The 18165-nt window shown below is 40.3% G+C and overlaps 1 protein-coding gene across 8 annotated transcripts in view; it reads left to right on the top strand.

Annotated features, from left to right (window-relative positions):
- MRTFA (myocardin related transcription factor A) overlaps positions 1-18165 on the top strand; it is a 216482-nt gene that overhangs the window by 154762 nt on the left and 43555 nt on the right. For all 8 annotated transcript variants that reach the window (XM_045465933.1, XM_045465930.1, XM_045465929.1 and 5 more), the window contains one exon: positions 17478-17543. In XM_045465933.1, coding sequence (XP_045321889.1) covers positions 17537-17543 — 7 coding nt within the window. In that variant the 5' untranslated portion in view covers positions 17478-17536. The remainder of the gene's footprint in view (positions 1-17477; positions 17544-18165) is intronic.

The following is an 18165-nucleotide window of genomic DNA, read 5'->3' as shown; positions in this document are numbered from 1 at the left end:
TTCCTTTTTCCTAATTAAAAAAAACAAAACAGATTCTAAAAGCTGTCACACATTTTTAAACATAATTGTTTAGGATTATAGGAGGCTGTGTGTGTGTGTGTGTGTGTGTGTGTGTGTGTGTGTGATACTTTTACTATTGTTTTAGTTGACAGTTGGGAATGCCTCGGAGGATAGGGACCACACTTTTTTTTTTAATGTTTTTATTTATTTTTGAGAGAGAGCAAGACGGGGGGGGGGGGAGGGGCAGAGAGAGAGGGGGAGACACAGAATCCCGAAGCTGAGTTGTCAGCACAGAGCCCGATGAAGAACTCAAACTCATGAACCGCGAGATCATGACCTGAGCCAAAGTCAGATTTTTAACCGACTGAGCCACCCATGTGCCCTGGGGCCACACTTTTTATTTACCCCTTATGGCATTAGGACCTATGGGGTTTCCATTATTTTTTTAAACTTATTTGTTTGTTTCAAGAGGGTTAGGGAGGGACAGAGAGCGAGGGAGAGAGAATCCGAAGCAGGCTCCACACTGTCAGCACAGAGCCCAATGTGGAGCTCGGTCTCACAATCTGTGAGATCGTGATGACCTGAGTTGAAATCAAGAGTCGGATGTTTAACCAGCTGAGCCACCCAGGCGCCCCTGTGGTTTTCATTATTGATAGGATCAGATCTGCATTTTTTAGAAGAAGCCCTCAAAAGGTTGATGTTTTGTGGTTTAATACAACTTGCTGGTACAGCACTGCCCAGTACTATATCTATATTGTCCAATACAGTGGCCACTAGCCACATGTAGCTCTTGAGACTTGAAATGTGGCTGCAGTGACTTGAAATGTGACTGAATTTTTAATTGTATTTAATTTTAATTAAATTTAAATAGCATATGTGACAAGTGGCTGCCATATTGGAGGGCACAGTTTTAGACAGTTTGCCAACCTTTCCAGATACCTTCTACTACTCCCTTTCACAGACTTAATTCTTAATTCTATATCTAAATCAGAGCATATTAGTTAACATTCTTAACCTTATAATACTTCCTATCTCTAGGTCTTGGCTCCCATCTAGTTTTTGGTTTTTGTTCATATCTGTTTTATGAAGTCCTCCAAAGATGGTTTATATGCTGCTGCTCCTACAAAGCTTTCCTGATCCTTTTTGCACTCTAGTGATTCATCATCTGCAAACTCAAAGCACTTACAACACTGTCTTTGATTATTGTGATTTGTTTTACATTTATCTTCTCTATTATATTTATAAATTCCTTGAGGGGCCTATATAGTTGTTATGATTGTGTGTGTGTGATAGGCTTAACCATTTCTTTTTTTCTCCCTTTAAAGTGCTTATTAGTGAAGTGTGTTTATACATAGTAGGTGGTTAATATGCATTAGCTGTTATTCTAGTTAGTTAGTCTAGTCTAGTTACTTAGCCAAAACTGGTATAGTTTGGAAATATGCATGAGCATATTTTTCCTCCAAGGTTTATGAGTTAGAAAAGAAACCATTCTAGAAGAGGGTAATGTAGTGGTTGTTTTTGTTGAGGGTACTGTGTTTTGTTGAGGGTACTGTGTTTCCTGGCACTAGAGGGCAGTGTTATGCCCATAAGAAAATGTGTTTATCCTAAATGACATACATTTTGAGCACTCTGTCCTAATTCAGTTTTATTCAGGCTCATGTTAATAATTCTAGCCTTCAGAAGAAACTCACATCTTTTAATTGTCAGTGATATGAATAAGTAACCTTTCCCCACAATTGCTTGAATTAGATTCAGAATATGATGCTGTTCCAGGAGATTGGTGAGATTCTTACTGAGAAGAAATTTGGTACATCTGAGAAACACTGGCCAAGGCATTGGGTATCAGAGATTAATTCCTTGAGGGCTGAAAGCCTTTCTGTGGTAGGCAGCTAGCGCTCCAGCTTTGAGCCTATAGTCAAGAACAAAGTCTTGGTTTGATCTTGCCAATGTGAGTTTGGCTAAATTGCTCTAAGCTTGGCAAACCTGTGTCTTTTATTATATCATGGGTATGATGTCTGCCATCCTAACTCATAGAGTCAAATAAGATCATATGTGTGAAAATAGCTTTGTAAAGTATTATTTAAACATATAGGGTTGTTTTTCTTCTCAGTTCCTACCTTGTACCTAGTACTAAGGCATGTACATAGTAAGTGATTGGTTATAAATATTATGACATTAATTTTTTATATTTCTGGTAAAGAATGTACTCTGTTAAAAGTTGATGAGAAATATATTGGTACAATTACTCCCACCTAGGCTGCATACACTGAAAAGTGATTAGTTACAGTAGTTTGACACATCGTGTCCTTCGGTGTTATGCAGCCTTAAAATGAACTGTCTGTGAGATATACCTGTGTGTGTGTGTGTGTGTGTGTGTGTGTGTGTGTGTGTGTGTATGTGTAAACTAAATACATATAGCTTTTTTAGTCTTCTCTAGTAGGTTTATTTTTGTGTGTTTCCTGCCCTTACTAATAAAATATTCAGCACAAGCCAATTGCTTTTTTTTGGAAAACCATAGAAAATGGTGTTCAAATATACTTAGCCAAAACTGGTATAATTTGGAAATATGCATAAGCATATTTTTCCTCCAACGTTTATGAGTTAGAAAAGAAGCCATTCGAAAAGAGGGTAATTTAGTGGTTGTTTTTGTTGAGAACAGCGATCAGCCCGGAGCCTTCTCTAGTAAATCATTAGATGCATCAAATAAAATGTTCAGCTGAAGTTCATGCAATCCCACAGTTACCAAACACTCTTGCCAAAGAGAGTTGCAGTCATAATATCTGCAATCGAATCATTTCCTGTTCAGGCTTGCAGGTGAGGAACTGTCTGAAACTGCAGTCCTGTGAGATTGGTTATGAAGAATATGCCTTGGTGGGAGAGGACCTGATGATATTAAATGACAACCTAGCCAGTGGGATAGAGAGAATACCCAGGGACCCTAAGACTAACCAGACTTGAAGTCATGTGGATCAGGATATGCAAGCCCATTCCTATGCAGTGATCTGAATAAAGCTCCTGTGGGGCATTCAGATATGTGCTGAACACACTCGGGCAGCGGGCCAGGCAGATGGCACATTCCTGTACTGACCTTCGGAGGCCTGGCAGATTACAAAGCTAGCATTGGAGGCGTGGTTGTGCTCTGGCAGGAACAGCCCCGACAGCCTGCATTTCATCGAGCATTTGGTCCTCCCCAGTTGAAGGGATTCCTTGGGACTGGGTTGGTCTCTGAGTCCACTTAGGGGTTAGCATATATTTTTCATACCCCTTACCTCTGCCGCCTCTTGAAGTTGATTTTTACTGTCAGCACAGCCCCAGAACTGACTCCCATCCAGATTCCTCCAGACTAGGGATGACCCAGGGTTAGCCTTTGAGATGCCATGAATCCCCCCTACCTTCCCACCCCCCACCTGTCTTCACTGACCCACATTTTCAGGTTTGACTAAGCCTTCCATGTGAGAATAGGTGGGGGCTAGGCAAGTTAGGCTGCAGTCACCTGTCCCTCCTTTTGCTTCAGTGCATCCCTTTGGCTATGTAAAGGAAATTTGGGTGTGATGGACTTCTTAGGCTTCACCTTTCTCCACCCCCCCTCCTTTCCTGTTGCCCTTTTGATTTTTTTAATCTGATACTGAGCCTCTCCTCCCCCCACACACACACCATTGGAGTCTCCTAAGCTATTTCTGTCGGTTTAATGATCCCCAGCTGTTGCTGTGGTTCTGGCTGTTTTCATGCCTTGATGAGGCAGAAAAGCTAGGGAAAGAGGGGTCTTACTTGTGTGTGTATCACACAGTGTGTCAGACAAGTGTAATGCATTTTTTCAAAACAACTAGGGTGAGGCTTCTTAGGGAGGGATGTTAATCCTGAGATGATTTGAAAATGCAGGAGGAGGGAAACTACAAGCTAGTAGCCAGGACATTTTAAAAATAAGTAGTCTGCTGGTAGGTGTGGCACCTTCTGCATCCCTCAAAATTGTGCTAGAAAAATGTGGTATGTGGTAACTGCGTAATTGTTTGGTTACTTTATATTCTACTTCCATTTTAGCTTTGGAGCTGGAATGTGTTGAAGGAGCCAAATATTTAAATGAAAAGGAGGATTCTGTGATAGGAAAAATATATGGCACTCATTCCTGAAGTGGCCAGAAAAGGCATTGATTTCAGTTCTGCTTTAACTTAATGTAGGTTTGTTTCGTAAAATTTTGTGCAAAACCTGCAGTAATGAAATGTTCCACTTGCAAATTTGACCACGTAAACTTGAGGAAATACAAAGTTGCACTCTCCAAACAACATGAACTCCCTTACAGTTACATACACATTCACTTCTCCGATGTCTCTACTAAACCTGGAGGAGGATTGAGAGAGGGAAAATCCTGCAGTAGTTAGATGGGCTACCGTATTACAACAGACTGGTGTTTCCTTTGTGTATTTGATCTTGGGAATTGAAGCTCTTCCAGCAATTTTAGCTGATAGACTTACAGCTTTCATACTTCATGTGCGGCATGAAATTTAATTTTTGCCTTAATTTTTGCCTCTTTCTTTGCCTTTCCATCTTCTACAGAGAAGAAAAATTTTGCCGTTAGCTTTTACCAAAATTTATTTTAAAACACTCTTAATTTTTTTTGAGACAGGTAAAATTTCACATCACCTAGGCTTTAAGAGGAAAAACTATTGTGTTTTCCTTTAAATACCCATAGAGAACTTTACACATAAATATTTGAAGAACTTCCAGATTTTTGTATGTGTGTATTTTTAACACATTTGGCCAAATTTCTCATTTCTTTTTTTTTTTTTTTTTAATTTTTTTTTTTTTTTAACGTTTATTTATTTTTGGGACTGAGAGAGACAGAGCATGAACGGGGGAGGGGCAGAGAGAGAGGGAGACACAGAATCGGAAACAGGCTCCAGGCTCTGAGCCATCAGCCCAGAGCCTGACGCGGGGCTCGAACTCACGGACTGCGAGATCGTGACCTGGCTGAAGTCGGACGCTTAACCGACTGCGCCACCCAGGCGCCCCTCAAATTTCTCATTTCTGATCACCTCTCTTTTTCCTAATCCTTGCCCTAAAAAAATTAATTTAAAAAATTATTTTAGGGGCACCAGGATGGCTCAGTTAAGCATCTGACTTCAGCTCAGGTCATGATCTCGTGGTTCATGGGTTCTAGCCCTGCGTCAGGCTCTGTGCTGACAGCTCAGAGCCTGGATCCTGCTTCAGATTCTGTGTTTCCCTCTCTCTTTGCTCCTCCCCTGCTCACATTCTGTCTCTGTCTCTGTCTCTCTCTCTCTCTCTCTCTCTCCCAAAAGTAAATAAATATTTTTAATTAAAAAATAAATAAAAATTATTTTAATCAAAATTTACCTTTTTTCCCCTCAGAATTTCTGTTAAATGTCATTAGTTACAACAAACACTGAAAGTTAATTTCAAAAATATCAAGAAACTAAATAGGATAAGCCTGTTGGGAGAGTTTGAAATACTTTGATAGAAAAAAAAAAAAAAACTTTCTAAATATTTACAGAATTTATATGGAGATATAGGCCTCCTTCATTATTTCAGTCATGAATATTCTATCATGCTATGTTTTTCAAGTCCACATTATAAAGATCTAGAAAGAATAAGTACTCTAATATATTTTTCAGGGAAAGGATTTTTTGTGCCTTCTGGTTTGCTGTAGAGTGACTATTTTGTAGTGTTCCAAATTTTGAATCTGCTCACCTGTCACCCACCCTCAACAAAGCTGGGTGCAAAATGTCAGCACCAATAATACCAACAGAGAATGGCAAATGAGCTTCAGGTTGACCACATTGCCTGGGTGAACGTGCAGAACTAATGCGGCAGGGAAAACGCTGTTCCTGGGGCCTTGAACGTTGGAAGGGTTTGTTCAGATGGCCCTGCCAGTCTAAAGGAAGCACGTTCCCAATTTATCTACACCACATTCAGACCTCTGGTGCAAGTCCGTGTTCTGCTCAGATCTTGTGTGAGGGAGTTGTTTGAGCAGTGCCTTACAGATCCTTAGGAAAGTGACCAATAACACTGAAGTAGCTGGCAGTCGGAGATCTGCCTGCTGCAATTAGAGAAGGACATTACTTCCAGAGGGAGATGAGCAGCTACCCAAAATGAAATGGTGAGCCCCACATTCTGACGATATGGGAGAGAGTTTGATTTATTTACTTATTTATGCATAATTATTAATTTTTTTTTCTTATGACTCTGGCATTAAATGTGATGTGGTAGAAAAAGCACATACTTTGGTATCAGGCCAGTCTGGTTTGAACTCTGTCCCTGCCTCTTAACTAGCTGTGCATAGTTAGTTAACCTCTTTGAGCCACTGTTTCTTCATCTATAAAATAGAGGTAATACATAACCTCAAATAGCTGCTGAGATGAAAGGAGTCACTAAAGCAGTACATCCAGCCCAGTGACTGCATAATGTAGGAGTTCAACACATTAGATTCCTCATCTCTTATATCTTCGTTTCCTTCTCAAGAGAGGCCTTTTTCTTGCCTCAGTACCTTTGCACTTGCTATTTATTTCTGCTGCCTGGAACACTCTTTCTCCAGATCTTTTCGTGGTTTATCATATCATTTAGGTTTCTTTGTAACAGTTATGTGTGTCTCCTCAGAAGGGCCTTCCTTGTGTACTCTGTGTAAAATTATCACCCCAGTCACTCTCTGTTCTCTTATTCTGCTGTATTTTTCTTCATATCATGTGCCCCTGGAAATTATAACATAAATAACTTTTTATTATGTTTTTCCCACTAGAACATATGCTCTGTGAGGGCAAGGATCTCATCTGTCCATTTTACTGCTGTACCGTCTAGCATGGGGCCTAGCATATAGTAAGTAGGTCCCTAGTAAATATTAGTTCCATGAATGAATGAATCATTCGACCCAGACTCTTACTAATGCCAGGGAAAAACCAGGGAAGAATGCAGGAATGAAGTTGTACCGGGAAGTAGGTGCTTCCTCAGTGTGGATGTTTCTGCCTTGAGAGCCAATTGGGAAGTAGGCCTGCGAAGTTCTCTTGTATCCTTCACCTCCTGTCTCTGGGAGGAGCTCCTTTGAATGACCTTTACATGTGACCACTGTTATCCTGTTAATCTCTATTCCTTTTGGAATTTTAATATGGGAAGCTTTTAGATTCTAGAGTTCTGAAATGCCATGTACTATTCACTGAAATCACCTGGATTTCCCCCTTACTAGTAAGTAGGTAGAGCACTTTTTTTTCCAGCGACATCATGCAGAAAGCACTCTTAATAGTGTCGTTTTTAAACATGAGGAACTGATCTGTTCTATGAAGGAAGAGAAACACAACATAGAAGAGTGGCTGAGGGCTCTGGCTGGAGATGGAGATGGGGCTGGGTTCCAATTCTGCTTTGCCCTTTACTTACTCTGTGACCTTAGGCAAGTTGCTTAATCTGTCTTATGCTCAGTTTCCTCAACTACAGAATAACAAACACTGAAAGTTAATTTCAAAAATATCAAGAAACTAAATAGGATAAGCCTTCCAGGTGCCTGGGTGTTAGTTAAGCATCCGACTTTTGATTTTGGCTCGTGTTGCGACCTCATGGTTCCTGGGATCGAGCCCCAGGTTGGGCTCTGCACTGGCAGTGTCAAGCTGCTCGGGATTCTCTCTCTCTCTCTCCCTCCCTGTCTCTGCTCCTTTCCCTGCTCATGCTCGCTGTCTCTCAAAATAAACCAATAAACTTAAAAAAAAATGATAGTACCTTCCACGTAGCTTTGTTTTAAGAACTGAGTAAGATAGCACATGTGTGTTTTCACCATTTTATTATTTCACAATACAGAGACCTTTTATCTTACATATTTTAGTGCCTTAAGTTAGATTTTCATAAGCTTATCCTTTGCACATCCATGTCAGGGCAGGTATATAAGTAGCCCAGGTTTGCTACCCCAGGAAGATACCTTATCTCTCTGCCTGAATCCCTGAGAGTATTCAGATTAAATAGATAATATTTATCAATTTTTGGTATTACTTTGATATGGAAAGCAGATTATTCGAGAGATAATTTAACTCATGTTTACACAATATATACAGAGATAAAAGAGAAATTTATCGGATTGCAAAAGGGTTGAATGATTGAGCATATTGATAACCAAATTTGAAATCTCATAGGTGGTTTTTCATATGCGTGATTTTATCTCTCTTCAGGATTATATTGTGGTCCATTCTATTTGTTTATGCCACAAATCATTTTATGTTTTGAGTTTATTAAAAGGCCCATCATTATTCTTCATAACTAATTAGTCTTTTATAGGAATTAATCAGCAATTTCTTTTGTGCAAGAGATGGTAACATTTCAGTTTCAAAAACCTGACCCTTGGGGCGCCTGGGTGGTGCAGTCGGTTAAGCGTCCGACTTCAGCCAGGTCATGATCTCGCGGTCCGTGAGTTTGAGCCCTGCATCGGGCTCTGGGCTGATGGCTCAGAGCCTGGAGCCTGTTTCCGATTCTGTGTCTCCCTCTCTCTCTGCCCCTCCCCCGTTCATGCTCTGTCTCTCTCTGTCCCAAAAATAAATAAACGTTGAAAAAAAAAAAAAAAACCTGACCCTTAATATGTTTTAGTAATTGATTCATAAATCTTTCTGAAGGGAGAGTCAAACCAATGGGTTCTTTTAAATAAGCTTTTTATTTTGGAGTAATTTTAGACTTACAAAAAAGCCACAGATAGTACAGAGAGTTCCCATATACCCTTCACCCAGTTGCCCCTAATGTTAGCATGTAACAATGGTACATTTGTCAAAACTAAGAGGTTAACATTGGTATACTACTAAGTAAATTCCACACTTTATTTGAATTTCAGCTGCTTTCCCACTGATTTTCTTTTTCTATTCCAAGATCCAGTCCAGGATACCACAAGGTGTATGATTTTTAGATGGTGGATCAGTAGGATCCCAGAGAGAATTAACCATGTTTTTCTTACCTCTCTTTCCTCCTTTTGTCTTACTCTGGATCTGAATTTCTGCAGATCTTTTTTTCTCTGCCAACAGATAAATGACCTTTCTGGGTCCTTTAACTACCATTTCTGTATTGACAGCTTAGAATTTCAGGATCATGCTTTGAACACTATGTATTTCATTTTATTAATGAATGGGTACTGATCCTTCTGTCTTTCACTGGGTCTTGCCCTTTAGACATACCTGGTTGAATGGAGTCTGAGAGCAGAGGGTGCTTCTTCACTGTCAGAACCCTTCCAAAAGGAAACAAAGCCCTTCCCTACCCTTTTTCTCCCCTCTCCTCTTCTCTCTTCTTTTTTTCTTCTCTCGTCCCCCAGCTCCCTCCTGGTCCCCCCTGTCCCAGAACAACATTGAATGTTTTGACATAAGGCCCTTTCATTTTGCAAAGTAAAGCATGTCCTTGGAAGTGTGGTACCAGATTACTTGCCATGTCTACGGTCCTAGAGAAAAGCTATGTTTTTGTGTTATAGTTTTACAAAGCACTTTTCACATACATTGTGGAACTTTTTTTTTTTTTTTAAGTTCAAAGGGCAAGGATTGTTTTTACAAATTGTATTCTAGTGGGAAAATGGAGGCTAAAAGAAGTTAAGTGACTGGATTAGGTAGCAGCAGAGCCAGGATTGTGTCTTGTGATTCTTTCTCTGATGTTCTTGGTCAGTTCTATAAGTGTATTGCATCCACTTGGAACTTATGAAATATTCGTATAACCAACCCCATATGTCTTGCCCCTTTCCCCAGAAATTATAGTTAGGTTGACAGTAAGCTTTTTCTGGTTAAGGGTAGGGCTAATTATAGAATACACTGGGCCTTAAAAATGCTGTTGTTTGTATTAAAAGCACAAAAGCCAGAAACACAGTTTGGTGCAGTGTACATTGTGCTGACCCATTTAGGCCGGTTTCCCAAGTTGAAGGAAGAAAATGAACCATGAAAGGGTCTAAAAAAAACTCAGCATCTGGAAAGCTTGAGGAAATCCTACGTACAACTCAGGAGAGGGAAACAATTCCATGGATGCTCTCTAGGGTCTGAGAACCAGAAACCAGGAAAGGCCAGGGAAAAGAGCAAGGGAGCGCAGACACCTCTCTTTCTTCTTGTATCTCTCTGGCCTCTATCAGGAAGGACTTGTGAGAAATTACGATAAATAGGGACCCGGACGAGTACTACTTTTGGGAATGACACCAAGAAATTACGTGAGGGACACCTGCATGGCTCAGTCAGTTAAGCATCCGACTCTTGATTTCAGCCAAGGTCATGATCTCATGTTCGTGGATTCAAGCCCCACATCAGGCTCTGTGCTGACCCAGCAAAGTCTGCTCAGGATTCTCTCTCTCTCCCTCCCTCTCCCTGTCTCTCCCCCTCCCTCCCTCTCTCTCTGCCCCTCCCTGGCTCATGCCGTCTCTCTCAAAAGAAGTAAATAAAAACTTAAAAAAAAAATTTTTTTTTAATTACTTGAAACTTTAGTACAGACTGATCATGAGGATAAAATATTTTTAAGACCCCATTTATGGCTTCACTATTCTTAACCCATGTAGAAAAGATCTTGTTTCTCTGTGACTTCCAGTGTTGGGTACTATCACCTTTGCATTCCTGTAGCATCTAAAAAGTAGAGAACTACTTGGATTTTATTATTTTTAAAATTTTTTTAAGGTTTATTTATTTTTGAGAGAGAGAGAGACAGAGTGTGAGCGGGGAAGGGCAGAGAGAGAGAGGGAGACACAGAATCTGAAGCAGGCTCCAGGCTCTGAACTGTCAGCAGGGCTCGAACCCATGAACTGTGAGATATAACCTGAGCTGAAGTCGGAGCTTAACCAACTGAGCCACCCAGGTGCCCTGGACTTTTATTATTTTTAAGGAACCAGTATTTCTTTTTATTATTTATGCATACATGTATATCACCCATAAGACCAGATGACTGGATTTGTCAGGGACCCTTAGAGGGGCATGTGTATTAGCTAAGTTGCATTTTTCTATGACCTTTTAAGTAGAAGTCTGCATTACAGACATCAGGTCTTGTCTTGTCTTTTCTTTTCTTTCTTTCTTTCTTTCTTTCTTTCTTTCTTTCTTTCTTTCTTTCTTTTTAATTTTTTTAATGTTTATTTATTTTTGAGAGAGAGAGACAGAGCACAAGCAGGGGAGGGGCAGAGAGAGAAGAAAATACAGAATCTGTGCTGTCAGCACAGAGCCAGAGCCCGATGCAGGGCTCAAACCTGTGAACCATGAGATCGTGACTTGAGCCGAAGTTGGACGCTTAACTGACTGAGCCGCCCAGGCTCCCCAGACATTTTGAGCTTCTCTTTCCCGTTAGGTGTAAGAATTCCATGAGAATGAGAACCACGTCTTTTTCATACTTGTAATACCCAGTAGCCAACTGTGGCTTTGAGAGGGCAAAAGATCTTGAATGGATGAATTGAATAATGGGAAGAATCTAACTGCTTAGTTAGGATGTGGTGTCTTGAGTATTTCTTTGGAAGTACTCTTCACTCTTGTAACCCATGAAAGTGTAAACACCACTGAAGGCAGTGACTTTGTTCATTGCTGTATTTCCAGCAGCAAGCAAAATATCTGGCATATATTAGTAGAACCTCGTATCGCTTGAATGAATGCCTGAGAAGTTTTGACAAGAAACTAGGGAAGAACTAAAGGAGGCATGGATATGAGATGAATTGGTGTGCTGACCAACTAGTGTGTGAAGCAAATAAACACAAAGTGAATAAATGACACTGCGTACCATAACTTTTTATTTAAGTTTATGTATTTATTTGGGGGGGGGCAGGGGCAGAGAGAGGTGGGGAGGGAAAGAATCCCAAACAGGCTTCTCACTGGCAGTGTGGGGCTTGATCTCACGACTGTGAAATCATGACCTGAACTGAAATCACGAGTCAGATACAACCAGCTGAGCCACTCAGGTGCCCCAATTTATTTAATACAGTTTACCCCAAGGTCTCTCTGTGTTTTAAGGAGTTTTAGTATCTTAAATAATTGACTATATTGGGGCGCCTGGGTGGCGCAGTCGGTTAAGCGTCCGACTTCAGCCAGGTCACGATCTCGCGCTCCGTGAGTTCGAGCCCCGCGTCAGGCTCTGGGCTGATGGCTCAGAGCCTGGAGCCTGTTTCCGATTCTGTGTCTCTCTCTCTCTCTGCCCCTCCCCCGTTCATGCTCTGTCTCTCCCTGTCCCAAAAATAAATAAACGTTGAAAAAAAAAATTAAAAAAAAAAATAATTGACTATATATATAGTAGTAAAGAGGATATGCGAAAAGGTGGTTATTACAGAGCATATGGAGGAGAAACTATGAATTCCAGGGTCTGACCTCTCTCATATCCTTCATTCTTTTCTTGTAAAACCTTAATCATAACTTGTACTTTTGATATGTGATTTGCTGTGTGTTTCCCCACTGGACTGAAAACTTTATATAGGAGCAGAGACCACAGGTGTATCCAGCACTTAACATGGGGCCTGACACATAGTAGTTACTTAGTAAATATTTGTTTGGCGGATGAATGAGAAATGAACAGAGATCATCTGTGTCTCTATCCCGACTTCCAGTCTGCATTTTGGTGGTGATGCTATAAAGTGACCTAGGCAGCAGAACATGAGGAGTACCCTCTTCTGTGACATCCTTCACCTGTTTTTAATCATATAGTCTAAGGATGGAAGTGTGAATATTCAGAGAATAGGCTTTGGTTCTAAGTGATAGGTGATGTGGTTTTACAATTTGGGTATCACTAAATGATTTTTTAAGGCATGGGAGATAAACAGGTACAAAATACACCAATAAAATTGGTGTAATTCACTGCTGCAAAGATGAGTATTCTAATTATTAGTATTGCTAAGCTCCCCCTAAGGCTAAAACCCACCCTGTTCCTTCTCTGATCATCCCAGTGAAACAGATTCTCCAGTTTGAAGTTAGAGGTGGTGATGTCTGTTGTTGAATTAAGTTGTATTTGCTTATTTATTCTGGGACTGGTACCTAAAGGTTATGGAGGGGAAAACAGTGGACCAGTTACTAGGAGATCCGGCTTTGGAAATGTCCCTGCAGTCAGAATCTTCCTTGAAGAGGTTTTACTGAACAAAGGATGATGCCAAAGGAGGGTTTTGGTTTTTTTGTGGTCATTCCCTACTAACCCCCTTCCTATTCTTTTCTGCTTCCCTCATAAATACTTTATCCTCTACTCCAGAAGCCTTTGTGGAATCACTGATGGGTAAATATGAATAAGGGGGAGGACAACCTTCCAAGATGCACATTTCCCTCCCCAGTGAAATCCAGGACCACTGACCAGTGGAAGCCACAGTGCTGGGCTTGAGGACGCATCACTTACTTTTTGCTGTTTCTTTCTAGTCCTGACTCATGTATTTGTTTGAGGTGTCCGTTTCTCGGATATTACCCCTTGAATGCCATCAACCCACTTCCATGGCCTTACAGGGCAGAAATATATGATGTTTACTCCTTTGCTTTGATTTCCCAGGAAACCAATTATACAAATAGCAATTGATCACCTTTGTTTGAAACAGGTAGAAAACTTGATTAATTCTGATTAATTCCTGATTAATTTTAGAGACACATGATATATAAAATTTGTGGAATTCAGTAACAGTGAAAGGATAAAGACTCATGCATGTACACATATAGGTATTTTTGTTTAGTTTTTATCGACTTGAGGAGTGGAGAAGAAATCTGAATGCTGGTGTATAATGAATAGAGAGATTTTGTCAAATTCCTACTCTTTTGAATCTACTTGGTCTAGCACTGCCTATGAATATGATCATTTGAACTTGTGTCAGATACTCCTTGGTGATGGCGGGTGTGCATTAAATGTACTAGCACATATGGCTCTTAGGCTGTTTACTATAAGTGAGTTATTAAATGATTTCTTCTAAAATGAATAATCCCTAAAGTCTGGACACATAATAGGCATTTTATTTAGACTGCTTAGAATTGAGAGGAATTAAGTTAGACTAAGGGGAAATTCATATAGATAACCTATTACTTTGTAGTTGAAAGTTTTAGAAGAAGGATGTGTATATATACACAACCAAACAGATCAATTCTAAAACAAAATCAAGGAGAGACTGACAACTATAGTTTGGAGTTTATTGCTTAGGTCTTTTTTTTTTTTTTTTTTTTTTTAATCCTCCTTATTAACATTGTTCAAATTGGCAGGGGAGGGTTGTGCAACGTATAAAACAGTACCTATCTATAGTCAGGTTGTACCAATACTCCAGACACTACTGATACAGGGTGAATTCTATTATTTGAATGGGGAACTTGGTCAGATTTCAGATAAGCATGGAGTTTAGAGTTCACTGCTGAGAGGGGACAGGATGGAATTTTCAGATAAGTGGACTTTAATTTCATTTAGTTTTACAGATGGAAAGATTTATTAGATAAACTTTCCTCTTTGAGCTAGTAAATTGGCCTTTACTGTGTTCTCCATAGAAAACTTGAGTCATAGACTTTTTGCTCTCATGAGGCAACAAGTTTTTCAGTCAAGAAGTTTGCATAATATCCCTTATGGCCCTATATATAGATGGGTTATTTAGGAGGGCTGCTGATTGATATTTCAGACTTATTTTTGGATGATGGCCAGAGTTTTCATTAGTTATTGTTCCTTTGAAGTGTTCAGACTTACTAAATTGTAAGTAAGTTTCTTAAATTTCTAAATTTCTCTATCCTCACAAATCAAATCAATTTGTTGTATTTAATCATTTTCTGGGGTGCCTGTGTGGCACAGTTGGTTGAACATCTTGATCTTGGCTCAGGTCATGATCTCACAGTTTGTGAGTATCGAGTCCCACATTGGGTTGTGTGCTAATGATGTGGAGCCTGCTTGGGATTCTGTCTCTCCTTCTCTCTGCCCTTCCCCGCTTGTACTCTCGCTCGTGCGCTCTCTCTCTCTCTCTCTCTCTCTCTCTCTCAAAATAAATAAACTTAAAATTTTTTAAAATCATTTTCTAATAGCTCATCTTACACTGGGCTTTAGAAACACTGTATATAAAAGTTGACAGATATTTTCCCTTTTTTCCTCTTACTTTCTTTCCTCTAAAGAGATGTATAGTATTAAATGCCCATACTCTAGAATCACAAAGACCTGTACTGAATTCTCATGCCAGCACTTTGGAGCTGTGTGACCCAAGGCAAAATTTTGAAGGTCTGATCCTTAGTTTCCTTATCTGTAAAATGGAGATAATAAGTGTACCATCCTCATGGGGCTTTTTTTTTAATTAAATGAAAAGCATGTCAGTCACTTAACAGGGTCTGACACATAGCAATGCTCGATGACTCCTGGCTATTAACTATTTGCATTTTATTTTTATAATTAATGTTGCTGCTAATCTTTGGTTCTAATTTATCTGAAATCAAATTCTTAGATTAATTTAAATTTATTTTACTGAAGTATCACCCAAACTCCTTTGACCTTGGCCTGAACCATCCATTTTCCTCAGTCCCTTTGTCTGTCTCACCAGAGAACCCATCCAGGTGCTCCTATTCCATGCCTCTTGTTTCCGCAGCTTCTGGAAGACTCTGGAGAAGCAGAGAAATAAGAAACCCAAGTTCTAGAGTCAGAATGCTTGGGTTCAAATTCTGTTGCACTTCTTATTAGTGGAATAATCTTAGGTACATTACTTCACGCTGGGCCTTATTTTTCTACCTCTAAAATGGGATTAGTAATGCCCATGTTTCTCCGTAGTGGGGTGTTAGATTAAATGAGTTAAAACATTAGAGGACATGGAACGATGTTTGGCACAGAGCACACTTTCTATAAATGCCACTAGTGTGGCTGTTGTTTTATCCATTTATTTTGCAAGGCTTTAGGTGTTAATTTATAAAAAAAAATAATAGTTATAACCTCCTGATTAGATCTTTCAGACTATATGTATTACCATTTTGAGATATAGTTGAATTCAAGAAACCATTATTAAATGCTTACTGTGTATTAAGTACTATGGAGGGCATATAGTAATAAGATATTTTCTCTGCCCTCCAGGAGTTTATAAACTGGTAGGAGAGATAACTACATTCAGGGGTAACTATTACACAGAGTAAACTATTACTATACTTTCTATAACAGATAAAAGGTAGTTGCCAGGAGGTCTAGAGTAATTCTGCATGCTGGGGAGTCAGGAAGGTCAGATGGAAAGGGTAGGTATTTCCAGGTGAAGTGAATAAACAGGCCAGTACATGAGACTTGAGGAAGAGTCATTAGACAGCCTTGATTGGGGTGCTTACAGTGGGAGAGCCCGGGAGTGCTCAGTGCAACATAGCAAAACTGTGGCACCAGTAACTTGGTAAGAGGAGGAGTGTGAGGGAGGTGGAGGAGTTGAAGTTGGCTCAAAAATTTTAATACTAGTTCAGGAGTCAGGGAGTGGGGGGCTTTGCAGATAGTGCTTCCATTTAGAGAAGTGAGGATGGAAAGTGGGTTAGGTTTTTAGGAGAAAGACACGTTCTACTTTGGACCTGCTGAATTTGAGATGTAGTCAGGAGCCTAGTTAGAGTTCTGCCATTCTTGGAGGCATTCTTAAAAACTGCTCTATGAATGGAAAAGGCAGGTACTTAAGGTAATGTGATTCCTAATAGATGCGGGTCTCCCTCACATGTGACTTGTAGAGACCTTACAGTTGCAGACTTCTCATGTAAGGGGAGTTTCCCTGGCTCAGGATCCTCCTAGCCCTCCTCCTCTGAACATGTTCACACTTAGCCTTTGAATGCAGGCTGTGCCGTGGTCATTCTGTGTGGTGTGCAGTGGGAATGCCCTTTAGGTTTCGTTGGCATTTGAAATAGAGATCACTGACTTTTAACTTCATAAAAATGCCTATGGAGTTGTTTCATTAGGTGATTAGAGTAGAAATAGAAGAAATACTTGTAGCCCTCTCCTAGCCCACGTGCGCTTTGACTCATGTAGCTTGGTGGTTTCACCTCAACAGAAAAAAAAAGCTCTAAATGAAAGTAAGAGGAAGAAAAGAGTTATATTAATGGTAAAATGTTTTCTAGTCGAGAGAAATGCGTTGCTCAGTTAAAAGTACATGTAATTTTTAGATGCAAAAGAAAAGATTTTACAAATAACCAATACTTCCTGATCTGTGTGAATACCATGTCTTTGCTGCACTCATGGTGGTAAACACATGCTACCAGGAAGACAGTGTAGACCATCTAGAAAGCCTTTCCTGCTGGGTGTTGGTCCTCATTATATTTCCTTTGAGTTAAGAACTTGTGTTTTTTTAGTCTTAGGAGGAGGATACAGTGTTGTAGGAGGTTTTGAGCAAGAGGCAAGACTTTGGTACTTTGTGGATTGTTATCGCCCTGCAAGACCCTTCGCAACTTCCTCTCGCCGCCCACAGCAGAATACGGAAACCCTGCTGTATCAGGCCACTTCTGCAATTATAGACAGTCCCAGTTAAAGGGACCCTTCTTTCACACTACACCCTTCTGTGCGGGAGACCTTCTGTGCATTTGACAATGTGTCTTTTGTGGTGGAATGCCCAGCTGAACCTCCATGTCTCCTCTCTCTTTGCCGCCCTGCAGTGCTGCAGTTGAAGCTCCAGCAGCGCCGGACTCGAGAAGAACTGGTGAGCCAAGGGATCATGCCGCGTAAGTGCCTTTCTCTCTTTCTCTCAGCGTTTGATAGAGTTGCGTTTTCAACATGGCTCGCATGCCTAGTATGCTGTGGGAAGGATCTAACAAAACGAGGGCGACAGATTTCATTTGTCACCTTCTTTCTTGTGCTTTTCCAAGTTCCGGGGCTTTCAGTCACTAATAGTTAACTGCCCTTATTGATCAGGTTCAGTGAAACAAACAGCATTAGGTTTACTGGTGCCATTGAACCATCCTTAGCTTTTGAATTGCACTTTCAGGGGTTTCTACTCCCTATTACACTTCCCTTTTAGGAGGAGCAAATCTTGAGCTGGGGTATTGTGAGGAAGAACCTACCTCTTGCCTGTGTTTTGCCTTAGGTGTTTAGGTTCTTGGGAAGGGAAAACCCTTTTCTACCTGGTATTTTATTTTGAATCAACTGCGGTTTTCTTTAGAGTGAGATTCTCAGATACCCTATGGCTGGCATGGGTGTGATTGTGCTTGTGGGGTTCTTGCAGAGCTGGGTTTACTGGGTGCACAACTCACTACATCACTTGGGGAGAAATGAAACCGACATTGGAATCTGTGAGAAGTAAGAAAATTTGCTTTTTATACCAACAGCATTATAAAGTGGAAACTG

Source organism: Leopardus geoffroyi, chromosome B4 (genome assembly GCF_018350155.1).
Source record: "Leopardus geoffroyi isolate Oge1 chromosome B4, O.geoffroyi_Oge1_pat1.0, whole genome shotgun sequence".
NCBI classification, from domain to species: Eukaryota; Metazoa; Chordata; class Mammalia; order Carnivora; family Felidae; genus Leopardus; species Leopardus geoffroyi.
Note: the sequence above shows the minus strand (reverse complement) of the source record. Positions and strands in the feature narration are given on the sequence as shown.